The sequence below is a fragment of the Gobio gobio genome (assembly GCF_949357685.1).
Source record: "Gobio gobio genome assembly, chromosome: 8".
In the NCBI taxonomy this organism is placed as follows: Eukaryota; Metazoa; Chordata; class Actinopteri; order Cypriniformes; family Gobionidae; genus Gobio; species Gobio gobio.
Genome location: NC_137114.1, coordinates 40,232,656 through 40,246,799, shown reverse-complemented (window position 1 = coordinate 40,246,799; position 14,144 = coordinate 40,232,656). Strand labels below are relative to the sequence as shown.

At 38.6% G+C, this 14,144-nt stretch overlaps 1 protein-coding gene across 5 annotated transcripts in view; it reads left to right on the top strand.

The window, feature by feature from the left end:
- The window catches only part of hip1 (huntingtin interacting protein 1), a 64,466-nt gene that overhangs the window by 25,763 nt on the left and 24,559 nt on the right, over positions 1–14,144 (top strand). For all 5 annotated transcript variants that reach the window (XR_013817023.1, XM_079823114.1, XM_079823115.1 and 2 more), the window contains exons 2-5: positions 8,059–8,122; positions 9,042–9,184; positions 10,163–10,219; positions 13,722–13,802. Coding sequence is in view for 4 of the 5 variants with exons in the window: in XM_079823114.1 (XP_079679240.1) it covers positions 8,059–8,122; positions 9,042–9,184; positions 10,163–10,219; positions 13,722–13,802 (345 nt within the window). In the remaining variant the exon portion in view is untranslated. The remainder of the gene's footprint in view (positions 1–8,058; positions 8,123–9,041; positions 9,185–10,162; positions 10,220–13,721; positions 13,803–14,144) is intronic.

The window sequence follows — 14,144 nt, the reverse complement described above, 5'->3', positions numbered from 1 at the left end:
AACTGACAGTGCAAATTCACAGTGGAAAAAATCTTCAGAAAGTGCACAGGTTGCTACAAAAGATTCGTTGCCAACTCTTTTAATAATCGATTTTTATCAATTTTATCGATTCGTTGTTGCAGCCCTAGAATGGACTGAATAAAGCTCAACGAGCCTGACGTGGGATGCCGCGCTGACTGACATGCGCATATGAATCACTGTCAATTATTACAACACAGCATTAATAATCACTGTCAATTATTACAACACAGCATTAATAAAGCCCCAGTTTTGCAGATCATTAACTAAAAAAAGTTGTTTTAGGGTTGTTACCTTTTAATGTTAATCAAACAACAAAAGACAAGGAAATCACTCACTGCTCTTGACTGAATAGCTTTTGTAACTTTATTAATTATTCATATGTATTGAATTTAGGCTATACAGTGAAGATTATATGCATTGATGTTTTACATTTGATTACTTTATTCAATTTCTGTACCTGAAAACTACTGTTAGGTACCTAAATAAATATCATAAATATCACACAGCCTAATTTGACTTGGTTAATTTGATTATTTGTTCATGATATTTGAAAAATATACTTTTTGAAGTTTGAGGTTGGTAAGATTTTTTTTTATGTTTTTGCAAGACAAGGTAATTTTGGCAGTTTAAGATACCCGTTTTCTGTTTTAATATATTTAAACATTTTAAATTTCTTCCTGATGGCAAAGCTGTATTTTCAGCATCATTACTCCAGTCTTCAGTGTCACATGATCCATCAGAAATAATTCTGATATCCTGGTTTGCTGCTCGAGAATGTTTATCAGTGTTCAAAACATTTGTGCTGCTTATTTCCTTTGTGTAAACCGTGATACATCAGATTTTCTTAAAGGTCCTGTTCTTCGTGATCCCATTTTTCAAACTTTAGTTAGTGTGTAATGTTGTTGCTGTTAGAGCATAAATAATACCTGTAAAATTATAAAGCTCAAAGTTCAATGCCAAGCGAGATATTTTATTTAACAGAAGTTCCCTTTCAAAGCCTACAGCGAACGGCCGGTTTGGACTACATCCCTGTACTCCCTGCTTTAATGACGTCAGTAGAACAGTTTGTTGACTAATCTCCGCCCACAAGAATATGCAAAAAAGGGGGCGTGGTCTTGTTTCTCTCCCACGTGGAGAAGCGGAAGTGTTGAGTTCGTAGAGTGTGTTTGTCGCCATGTCGTCGAGACGCTGTTATTTTCATCCCGGAGTCAAATCACCTTTATTTGGCCTTCAGGAACGCTGTACTTTGAGCGCATGCATCTCATATTGACGCATGCATCTCCCCGTTATGGTAAGAGGCGTGACCTTTCCGGGCAACGTGTGCTAAGCTGCTGTCGAATCACAACACGGGAACCGCTGGCACAATCAGAACTCGTTACGTATTTCTGAAGGAGGGACTTCATAGAACAGGGAAATCATCAAGCCGTTTTGAGGACAGTGAAAACAGCGGTATACAGATAAGTCAATTGTGTGAAAAATACTGTTTTTTTTACACGCGAAACATGAACACATGTTATATTGCACACTGTAAACACAATCAAAGCTTCAAAAAAACAGGACCTTTAATTCTTATTCGCAACTTATTCCCATTCAATCACCCACCCTTAAAAACGACAGTTAAGTTTTGGCGTATCAATAAACTAGTTATCCACTAATTATTTCTCATAACATCCCGGGATTCCCGGCCTGTGTAATCATGGAGCAGCGTGGGTTAAAGGATAAAGCTCAATATGAGGAGAGATATTTCCTTACAGTCTCCTCTCCAGGCAGATGGGTCACATGAGGACAGCTGGCCTTAATATCCCTGTAGTGCATTACTCCCATCTAAGATCCTATTGATTTGATTGATATTGTGCCTTTGGCAGTTCTGTGCAACATGACTGTCAGAATGGTTCACAGCGCAGATGTTTGCAGATCGTCCGTCACATATGCTTTGCTTAACAAGCTTGTGTCAGCTCCATATAGAAATAGTGCTACAGTAATTAAGTGTCTAATGGGTTGATATTGCTGTAGGCGAGGGATTGAATAAACTACTTGTGGCATAACAAGCTGTTTGTAGAGCTTGCTTTGAAATGCAAAAGCAGTTAGTCACTATGGTTTGAACAAGGGAAGAAATAATAAAGCAATTGCATCGTTTTTGCGTAGAATGGCAATGCATTTCTGAATGCAAATCTGAATGCAAATCTGAATGCAAATCTATCATTTTAACCCCATGGAGCCTACTGTGTCATATTTGATACGCACATTTGATTGAAATGTGAGACAACCTGTTGTACAAAATCTTCTACATGCCTTCTGTTGTCTGATTGATAGTTTATACTTTAGCAAGTAGGGATGGGCGATATGGACTTAAAAATGTATCCCGATATTTTCTAGTATTTATTGCGATAACGATATCAATGACGATAAATGTAGTATCATTCCCCATGTTTTTGGATACAAGTGAGAGCTGCATGCAGACTCAGAAAAACAAACAATGATCTTAAGTAAAACATACCTGTCATCAAATAGGCTCATATAATACATAATATATATACTTTTTTTTAATGTAAAATTCCACACCAGCCTTTTCAGAAATGGAAAAGTTGCAGATATAATTGTCTTCTGTAAAAGTGCAGGTAATGTTTAAATAGTGCAACTGTGCTGAAAAACATCACACAATACAAACAATAATAATTCAAATCAATGACAAGTTTTAAATGTAAACCGATTCTGTATTTATTCATACACTCATGGTGCAAACAGTGGTAAAAATAGCAGAAACAGCTAAAGTAATTATCCCAACCATGTCTTCAGATTACAAAAAAGTTAAAAATTATGATTTAATGATAGAACTTCAGTAATTTGAGTTGATAAGATAATATTACCACGAATTCTTCAAATAATAAAAATAAACTGCACTAAGGATTAATGAGCTTCTGGGTTCATGAATATTAATCACGTTGTCAGCGCTCATTCAAACTGATTTGCTGAAGTCAAAACAGGCACAGTAATAGGTGCACGCCAGCCGATGGCAATGAGGTTCCCGTTTGTGCATTCGTTTATTCCTGTTCATGAAAGGCTGAATAATTCCAAATTAACGGCATTATTTTACAGGAAAATACAACAAAGGATATTGTTTACATGTAGCACGTCAATTCTGTGTTGTGTAAGACTCTCTCGCTCTCTCTTTGAGTGTGTGTGAAACACTGAGCCCTCTCAGTCGCGCGCCTCACACTAGTGTTTAATGTGCAGTGTTGGGGGTAACGCATTCCAAGTAACTAGTAAAGTAACGCATTACTTTTCAAATTTACAACAAAATATCGGAGTTACTTTTTCAAAAAAGTAACGCAAGTTACTTTTTCACATTAATTTGACTGACAGCTCTCCTGCCCCCATGTTGAGAAAAATAAGTGCAGAGGCGTGTGTGTGAACATGATGGTTATTGTAGTTCTAGACTTAATGTGAGCATTTATTTATCTCACTTGCACAATAAAGATTCTGTACTCCTCAAAATGAATAAAATCAGTCAAATGCAAAATCAGAATACTACGCATTTAATCTACCTTTATATTTAATTTACCAATGTCTTGCTGCTGACCTTTGATGATGAAAATTACTAGATATTTTGTTTTTGTTGGTAAAACTTTTTTCTCCTGCATCCAATTCTCCCATTATCCAGAATGGAGCTGCGCCCTCTACTGTTCATGCGTGAATCTGCATTTTTACCTCAGCCTGGGGCTTATTATTTAAATTTTGGTATGAAGAGGTCTTTACAAAAATATTTTACTTTTTTGTTATAAAAAACCCAAAAACAAGCCCAGCCCAGGTGAGAAAAAGTAACGCAAAAGTAACGCAAAGCATTACTTTTCTTAAAAAGTAACTAACTCAATTAGTTACTTTTTAAGGGAGTAACGCAATATTGTAATGCATTACTTTTCAAAGTAACTTTCCCCAACACTGTTAATGTGCGTCAAATACACTGCGCATTCATTGAGATGAACTGAAATAGTGTGCTTTACCGATCGATTGAGACAGAGCGAATCTCTTAAGCGGTCAGTCCAAGTGCTCAGCGAGTGAAAATACATCTGTATGGTTCAGATTGCCCTCAGGTGCCCCTCGTTTAGCTATGAACTCTTCCGCAGCTTCCGCCATAGTTGTTTTCGCTCTGCACGTGAGATGCGGATTCAGTGCCGCCGCTCCCATCACACGCGCCGCGTAGGACACCGGGCACCAAAAGAAAATTCTCTCTCCAACCCCCGTTCAGCTATACAAAGTGACGAACGCAGCCACTGCGGCCATCGGCCATCATAAAGTAATAACGCTTAGGGCATCAACACGGGCAGCGGCGGCACTGTCGGATGGGTCGCGCCATCAACTAGGCTTTATCGTTATTATCGCGGGAAGACAAATTTTTATCGTGGGGAGAATTTTTACCGGTATATCGCAAACGATAAGATATCGCCCATCCCTATTAGCAAGTAAAGGTCCTTTTCAGTATAGTTGTAAAAACCTCACTCTTCAGGTTGTGGTACATGTGTCTTTATGCTGTAAATGTAGTATTCATATAAATATCAAATATAAGTATATGTAAGTATCAATTTTATATTGTTCTTAATATTTCCAGATGAACACGTACTGCAATGAAGCAACTTCAGTCTACTTACTTAATAAAGGCCGGTCTTAAATTAAGGCCGGGGAAAAATTAGTGTGGATAATCTCCTAAGTGCCTTTCATTTCATGTGCATTCAAGTTCATCGTAATGTACAGTAGGGTGTGCCGAAGGAGCGAAACCATCCTGACCATCGCCCCCCGCTGTGAGTCTTGCGAGTGCGACAGACACTAATCCTGGTCTCTTCTATACTTAACCTAAACACTTTGCAGGGATTGCTCTGTAAATTAAATTGGGAAGATAACTGATATGCTATTTTAAATACTGTAGTCTATGAGAGATGTGACGTGTATTAGTCTGTGAAAATACTGTGTCAGGCAGGCTACACAAATGATCTTGACAATCTCTTAGCCTCTTGTCTTTTTTTACTAGAATACAATGTTACATGGATCAAAACAACAACAAAACCTTTTATTTTGGTGAGGCCAGTGAAAGCTTTGTCAGGGCAAGTAAAAATTTTGACCACTGGCCCAACCAAGTGGTTATCACTTCATCTTATCATTCGCCCATGCCTGTGAGAGAGATAATGGGTCTGGGATGCCAGTAAATTCACTCGCCCAGTGCCAAGAGGCCTGGGCAGCTGGCACTACTCATTCACACAGACGACAAAGTCTCAGTGTGAACAAATTAGGTCACACCTCTCCTCACACTAGCATTTTCTTAGGCTGCCATGTTTATATAGTCCTTTATTTTTGAAGGTTTTAATGGAAATTTGTTGACGTCATTTCTACTGATCTCTTTTTTATAGACTTTATGCCTCATGGACTGTTTTAGTCATATGTTTATCTGGTCTGAATGCATCATTGGTTGTTGGAGAGGGATAGAAGAAACCTAGTGCCTTTTTTAGCGTAAGAACATTGGCAAGAAAATTCTGTTGGGTTGGTCCGGGGTGCGTATCACGGCAGGGTTTGGGGTGGGGATGGTAAAGCTTTACCTATAAATTATGAAGATGCATGTCTAGCTCTAGCCATTGTGTATTTTCGCACCCTCGGTTGGTCTCAGAAACCTGGAAGAATTTTTCCAACCTTCTTCATCCTTTTCCTTATGCTTGAGATCACAGCTGTGACTTAATGAGACTCTCATCCCATGGATCCATCTCGTCTACACAAAGCCATGCCATGTCACCTTTTAACCGTGTGTCTGGCAGCAGAAGCCGACACAGGGGATAAAGACTGAATGCTGTGTGTGTACAACAGCACTTTTATACGCATTACAACAGCATTCTCTCAGCATCCTTGCCAAAATTTCCTGTCAGGATGATCCCTGGCCCCTTCAACAAAAATGATTTTTGCTCCAAAGCATATGCATCAGTATTTCTCTTTCAAAACTTACACTGCCATTTAAAAAGGTTGGTGTCTGTACGACATTTTTTTTATTAACAGTAAAAACAGTAATATTATGAAATATTACAATTTAAAATAATTATTTTATATTATTTTTATGTATTTTAAAGTGTAATTTATTTCTGTGATCATTAATCCATGGGTGTCACATGATCCTTCAGAAATCATTCTAATATGCTGATTTGATCTAGAAACATTTCTTATTATTATCAATGTTGACAACAGTTTTCACGGAAACCGCAATGCATTTTTCCCCAGGATTCCTTGATGAATAGAAGGTTCAAACAAACAGCATTTATTTGTAACCATGTAAAAGTCTTTAATGTCACTTGATCAATTGAATGCATTCTTGCTGTCTGAATGCATTCATTTTTTACCCCAAAAATTCTTACTAACCTCAAACTTTTAAATGATAGTGTTGTTAGTGTAGCATATTGCTAAGATAACGTGATGCTCTAAGCATAAAAATACACAGCACACACATATTTGGTAAAATTTTTTTTTTTGATAATTTTGATTAAAAAATATTTAAAGGAACACGCCGACTTTTTGTTACTTTAGCTTATTCACCGTATCCCCCAGAGTTAGATAAGTCCATACATACCATTCTCATCTCCGTGCGTGCCATAACTCTGTCTGACGCACCCACCGCTAGCCTAGCTTAGCACAAAGACTGGAGGTAAATGGCTCCAGCTAGCCTACTGATCAATAAGTGACAAAATAACGGCAACATTTTCCTATTTACATGTGGTGATGTGTATAGTTACATCGGGTATTAAGACCGACGAAAAATGAAAAGTTGCGATTTTTCTAGACCGATATGGCTAGGAACTATAGCCTACTCTCATTCCTGTGTAATGATCAAGGAACTTTGTGCCGTACCATGGGTGCAGCGGCACAATGATATTACGCAGCCTTGAAAATAGTCCCCAGCACGCTCTCTGTGAAAGCAGGTTGTCACGTTGGGTTATGTTGACGGAAGTTAGCCTATTTTCAGGCGCTGTGTAATATCACTGCGCCGCTGCTCCCATGGTACGGCAGCAAAAGTCAGGAATTATTAAGCAGGAATGAGAGAATAGTTCCTAGCCATATCAGCCTAGAAAATCGCAACTTTTAATTTTCATGTCATGTCTAAGCTAGGCTATCGAGTTATGGCACGCACGGAGATGAGAATGGTACTATGGACTTGTATAACTCTGGGGGATACGGTGAATAAGCTAAAGTCCCAAAAAGTTGCCGTGTTCCTTTAAAATAGTAATTTACTATCTTGTATAATTTTATAGTTATTTTCAATTTTCAAGAATTTTTGGGGTAAAAAATGAATGCATTCAGACAGCAAGAATGCATTCAATTGATCAAGTGACATTAAAGACTTTTACATGGTTACACTTTGTGGACAGCTTTTGCATCACAAGTACACGGCTGCAGCCTTTTAGAGCTGCTATTTTAGACCTGAAGTATTTGTAGAGATTCTGGCATTTAAAGGAAGTAAGACTGAGCGACTCGACTGCCACACCTTAATTGGCTTATGAAACCATGTGCATTATCTGATGGGCCGATAAAGGGTTCATTACATTCAGCTGACCATGACTGAATATGTGATGCTTATTTAAACAGGAACACTGTTTATGTTGTGAAGGTTCTTAACTGATGGTGGTTTGGCATCTATGACGGGAACAGAAAAGAGACGTATGTAGAGAACATATGGCTAGTGCTTTCTCAATACCTCTTTCCAGTTTGTTACACCGTGAGCATGGTATATATGATTAAGAGATGAATCATAAACTAGCAGGATGTAGCCCAAGCGCTAATAGTGTTTTAGGTCATGCTGCCTGTTAAACACTCATTGAGGTGAACTTCATTAGTATTCAGTGGTGGTTGCGCAGCGGTGGTTAAAGTTGCTCAATAAGGCTCCTGTGAAACACTAAAACTCACTGTTTCCCTCAGCACACAGGCACACTCTTCTGCTATGAGTTGCTTTTTAATCTTTAACTGAACGAAGGGCCCAAAAATGAATTTTCCTTCTCTCTTTCTCTTCTACAGGCAGTGAGCATCAACAAAGCCATCAACACACAGGAGGTGGCTGTCAAAGAGAAGCATGCCAGGAATATCCTTTTGTTTGTGTTACCCTGCAAGAGAAATACTGTATTTAGGAATATGAGGGTAAAAGAGAATTCAGAAGCATATTTTACAATGAATAAGCAGGTGGCATCACCTGATAACCTCAAAATAGCCAAATCGCAATCTGCTGGTTATTGGCATCACCAAATAACTATCATTTCATTTAATTTTGTAAACTGAATGCCCTACTGTTTAGATACCTCAAGTTAAGAAATGGGTACCAATATACCTGACAGACCTATTAATCTGCCAAGGTTTTAAAAATACTTTTAAACTGGCTTTTTTCCTTTTATTTTGAGGTAGGTTCCTCATTTGAGGATATTTTTTTTAATACATTTCAAGGGATTTATCTAGCTATTTTATTTTATTCATTTATTTGATGTTATTTTATTTGGAGATATCTAATTTGAGGTTATTATGAGGTGTTGTATTTGATAAACGAAGATCATTTGAACTTATTTTATTTTAAGGTGTCTAAATTACGGGTAACATGAGGTATTTTATTAAACTCCCTACTTTTTACATACTTCCAGCTAAGATACTATGTACCAATATATCTGGCAGGCCTATTAATCTATATATTTGTTTTATTTTATTTTGGTGTCTAATTTGTGAGTAATCATCCATCCATCCATCCATCCATCCATCCATCCATCCATCCATCCATCCATCCATCCATCCATCCATCCATCCATCCATCCATCCATCCATCCATCCATCCATCCATCCATCCATCCATCCATCCATCCATCCATCCATCCATCCATCCATCCATCCATCCATCCATCCATCCATCCATCCATCCATCCATCCATCCAATAATAGAGCATCTGGATTAAGATGATTCAGAGATGCAGACTTTAAACAGCGTGACCCTCATTTTTGTCCTTGACTACTGTCTTCACCGTGCATATTGGGCACGCATCATGAGAAGGGGGCTCACACATTTTGGCTTGCAGTCAACCGCCTGCCCCTTTCCAGCAATGCAGTGCTCTGCTGGAAATTTTGCCACGTCTTCCACAAGCTGCTGAGGGACGGCCATCCAAGCGTGAGTACATACATATTCTCTCTTACACGTCTAATTCCACCTCACTCTCACGTTCTCACAATCTCTTAGTCGCTTGATATCTCTGCCTCTCCTTTTGATTAATTAATTTTTCTCACACACTCAAAACAGCTCCCCAGAGTAAACGCAGCATGCATCAGTGACACATGATGTGTGTGTAATCCATATTGAGTTATCCCACATTGACTCTCACAGCTGTTACAATTTTTTTGATCAGCTGTCTACTTAGACAGCATTTTAAGGCACCATAGGCACACCCTTTAAAATCTGTTCAAAAAGGTAGGTAGCAACCATTTCAAAGCAGGCAAATTTCAAAGCAGCACTGCAAATAACCTATGCAGAGTAGTCGGCACCAAAACGCATTGTGATTTTTATTTATTTTTCATACTGAGAACTATCAATAAAAATAGTTCAGTCTAACTAAAAAGACTAGAGTATTTTACCCAATGTGCTATGCATTTGTATGCTTATTAGACTATTGCAATTATATTATATTAGATTATAGTTTGCTTTGCAACATGCAAGCCTCTATTGAAATCAATGTTTGTCAAGTCTCCCTTGCGCTTCACTTGAAGAGATCTAGTAGCTGGTATATAAAGTGTTCCAATTTACTTACATATTAGTTGGCCCAGATGGAACATGTTGATTTTCCCACGTGTTTTAGGTGTTAAGATTTGGGGAATGTCTGCAGAACGGATTTAAACCTGATCAAATAATTGATACCTTGATTAAGATCTGAGGTTCCAAATATCTGACAGACAAATTAATCTGTCAATATTCGGCCACTTTGAGGTTATTGGCAATACCAATAACAGATTATTTTATTTTATTTTAGGTATCTAATTTGAGAGTAATATCTTGGGGTTTATTTATTTATTTATTACTAAAAATTTTCTTTTTTTTTTTCTTAAAATAAACTCTCCGTCTCAACTCTCCCCGTCTCTCTGTTTGTCACCTCAGGTCATTAAGGACTCCATGCGGCACAAGGCTGACCTGAACGACATGAGCAGGATGTGGGTAAGTGCATGAATACAAGTTGTGTGGCTGCTGGTTTTAATGATTTCCCACTAAAACAGAGGCTTGCTCAATATAGCGCTGTCATTATTGAATGTGGCCTTGTCGAATTCCCTTGAGTTTCCATCTCATTGTGGAAACTGTCAGTTTGTCAGTCGACAAGCCATTTCGTTATTGCTGATTGACAGCTTGAATAGCTTGGCATTCTGTGTATGAGTCAGACACACTAACCTCAGCACAGAGATGATCTGTAATTAGCTAACGGTGATGTGAGCATGTGTTTGTCACTCTGGTGGAACGCTTACAGAGCCTTGCTTGTTATTAGTGTACCAGTCAAACATCCTTGATATCTTGTGAAGCTCAATTCAGGTTGATATATTTAATAGATCAGACAGTATATGCCAAATTATATTTTGGTTATTTCTTTGTTTAATCCAATATATATTTAAGCAGTTTACTATTTCTCTCACATAGCATAAATAGCAGGGCTTTTCCTGGGTCAAAAATGGTCTTCGGTGGTGGCTGACAGACATGGTCATCCACACACACAGTAAAAAGTACCCTACCCGCGCAATCTGCGAGCCCAATACTGACAATAAATTTAAAGTCGGCGTGAAACGGAAGTTGAGATCGTCATTTTCTCCTTTATTGTGACGTATATCCGAGTGAAACGGCTTCTGAAATTAGAACAAACGTAGGGAGAGGCTTGATTTCGTCCTTCGGGAATTGATTGGATCGTTTGGAAGTTGGGCGTTGCTAACAAAATGGAGGCAGATTTGAATGCCAGTTTGCACTTAGTTGTGGAGAAAAACTCGATCTATCTCTTAAATAACATATGTTACTGAGCATATTTCCTCACTTTTCGCTGGTTTATGCTACAGATTTAACTTATTTTAAGCCTTTTATGGCTTTACTTCTGTAAAACTTTTTTTCTCAGCTCTCCCTTATAAGGGGGGCGAGCCGTAAGCACGTTCACATACGCTGCATTTAAGTGCGAGCCGTCACGACAAGCTGTTCGTCCTACTATATTGAGTAATTTTTACATAAAAAAAGCTTATATTTCTCATATATTTCTCTCTTTTTGCCTCAAGTCCTTCCTGAAGAAGGTATTGTGTACACCGAGAAAAATGCACCTAACCACCATATTGCTACGATCAGTGACAGGTTTCTGAGAGGCGTTGCAGAAACGAGACAGGGGGCGATAACCCCGCCCTAGCCATAGCACATGACCGGGAGAGAAGAGAAGTCGTTTCGATGGGGGAGGGAAGGTTAACGTATTTGATTAAAGATTATTAGGGTAAATTTATTTTTAAAAATTTATGAAGTGCACAGATAAATCAGTTATAGTAAACACTACAAGATTAAATCTAAAAATACGAATTGTAAAATTTGATTTCATGCCGCCTTTAAAGTTTGTGATTTTTGCTCATCTCATATTATGTATGATCTCTTACCTTGATGTTGGTTTCTTTTGTTCCTCATTTTTTACACTGTTTACAGATAATTATTTTGTATATAATCATATCAATATTAAAAAGTAGCATTGTAAAAAGGTATTTACCAAATAATCAAATTTTCTCCCATCTACAATTGAATAAAATAAGCAGCTAGCCAACAACAACTTGCTTTGTTCTGGTTTCCCCTCACTCCAGTCTACACCTAAATGATTTTATAGGTTATTTACTACACATTGTCAATAAATAACCTGAAAATACTGTGGATTACTTGTCTGGCTATCACCAGACCAAGCTCAATTTAAGATTGAACATTAGTCTGGGGAGTCTGCTCTGTATTTTCTACTGCACAAGAGGCGTGATAAACGAGCATAAATTAAATGACTCTGTACGCAATTGGATAGTCCTTCAACCAATCAGACCACAAGAGGCGTGATCAACTGGCAACGACCCATCGCTTCTCTATCCGTCATCGTGTTAAACCCGCCAATAGCGCGCCAGGTGGATAAGCCAGTCTGTGATTGGTTCCCGCAAAAGTGTAACAGAAGCAGTAGAAATGAATGTACAGGTTTCCAGACTGAGTTGCAGGGCGAAATCAAATCGCCGGCAGATCAGGCTGGGTTTACCCAGTCTAGTGGATTACTAAGCACTCTTGCTAAATGGAGTAAGCACATTTGCATTCTCATTTCAGATGTGTTATGAGTAAATGATTATACACTGATTTGTGAGTTCAGTGTTGGACCGATCAGTTGTTTAAGCCAGTCATTAAAATTAATCGGTACAAAGGAGTCATTAGGTCGCGAATCAGACATTAGTGGATGCGCTGTGTGCGAATCCCGGTTGTTAGAACATTGTGGAAGATTTGTCAACACAGAAAACACATCATGGCTGGATAGAATTTTATGTTTTGTTTATTGAAAGTGTGGTTTATGTCAGCTGCATGTGCATACGCTTGTCAGAGAAGAGGCAACGTCTTCTGAGAGCAATTCACACTGAGTGGTAATTCAGGGAAAAAATGGTCCGAATGCACCACATGCAACATGGATTCAGTCTTCAGACCTTTTATCATTGTGTCAGTTCAGTTTATTTTGATTAATATGTGCGAGTGAGAAAGAGCTAAGACAGTGCTTAGTTTGAAGACAGAGAGAGTGCGCGCACATGGGAGGAGTTCTCTGCTCGTTCTCTCCCTCGGTTAACATGTCTTCAACCGCAGCAGTCCTCTACATCACTCATAAATCACAATAACTGATCATATAAGGCGGGCACCAAAAAAACTTAAATCCAGGAAAAACCATGAGCATAAGTAGATTTGTATACAATACATTGTAGGGCTGCATGATTTGTGGGAAAGTCCAAATGCAATTTTTTTGATTGTGCTTGTTTTTAGGGCTGCACAATTTGGCCTATGATTTATAGATCAATGACTATATAATATTATTGTGTCCCGACATTATAAGTGTCCCTGATGCAGAGATGGATCTGCGAATTGAACAGCTTTTAGACTCTGAAAACTTTTAATGCAGTGAATAGTGAATGCCATTTCATGATGATTTTAACTTGATTGTCTGCTATGTAAGTGCTTCTGATGCAGTTTACGATCAGCTGTGTATCACCAGCCAACAGGAATGGTCAGATGGAACATGCTGAGTTGCATCTTTTGTTTACTGGAAAGACCTTTAGTTGCATCCCTTTGAATATTCACTGATTTAGGATTAGACTCAGGAGAGCCATTTCCTGTGAACAACTCTGTCCCCTTCCTGTTATGATGTCACAGTAAGTGGTGAAGGGAACAGGAAGTGAAAGAATGAGATCATTATCTTGACATGCAGCTGGCCCTATTATGTGTGTACACCAACCATGTGAACAAACACACCCAACCTGACCTTAATCTGTCCCTGATGACTCATACTTTGAGTTGTGAAGTGATGAGCTGAGAGTGAGACAAAGACTCATTAGCTACTACTGTTGCTTTAGAAAGGGAGCGACATCATTTCCTTTTAAAGCGCTCAGTGTTTTTTTTCTTGCCCTCACACTTCGTTCTCTCTTCTCAGGGTCATCTGAGTGAAGGCTATGGGAAGTTGTGCAGCATCTACCTCAAACTGCTCATCACCAAAATGGAGTTTCACATCAAAGTGAGTGACTGAGCCCTTGAAGTTGATTTCAGCAAAACATCCATCTTCTAACTCTCCTCCTCACATCTCCTCTCTTTAATTCCCAGACCATTTCAAGTCTTTATTCAGAGCTCACAGATATGTTCCCATCGTGGCGGGTGACGCATATCAACACACTAGCCAATTTGGCTGGTTATGATTAATACATGTTCTATCACTTTGCATGGCATCGCTATCAGAGCCCTTCCCTTAAAAGAAGCCTCAAACGTTAGCAAAACAAAGTGTAAAGAGAGTCGCTCACTGAGAGAAGCACTGCGTAGCAACACATCTTTAAAATTTGAACTACGACTCTGGCTGTTAAAA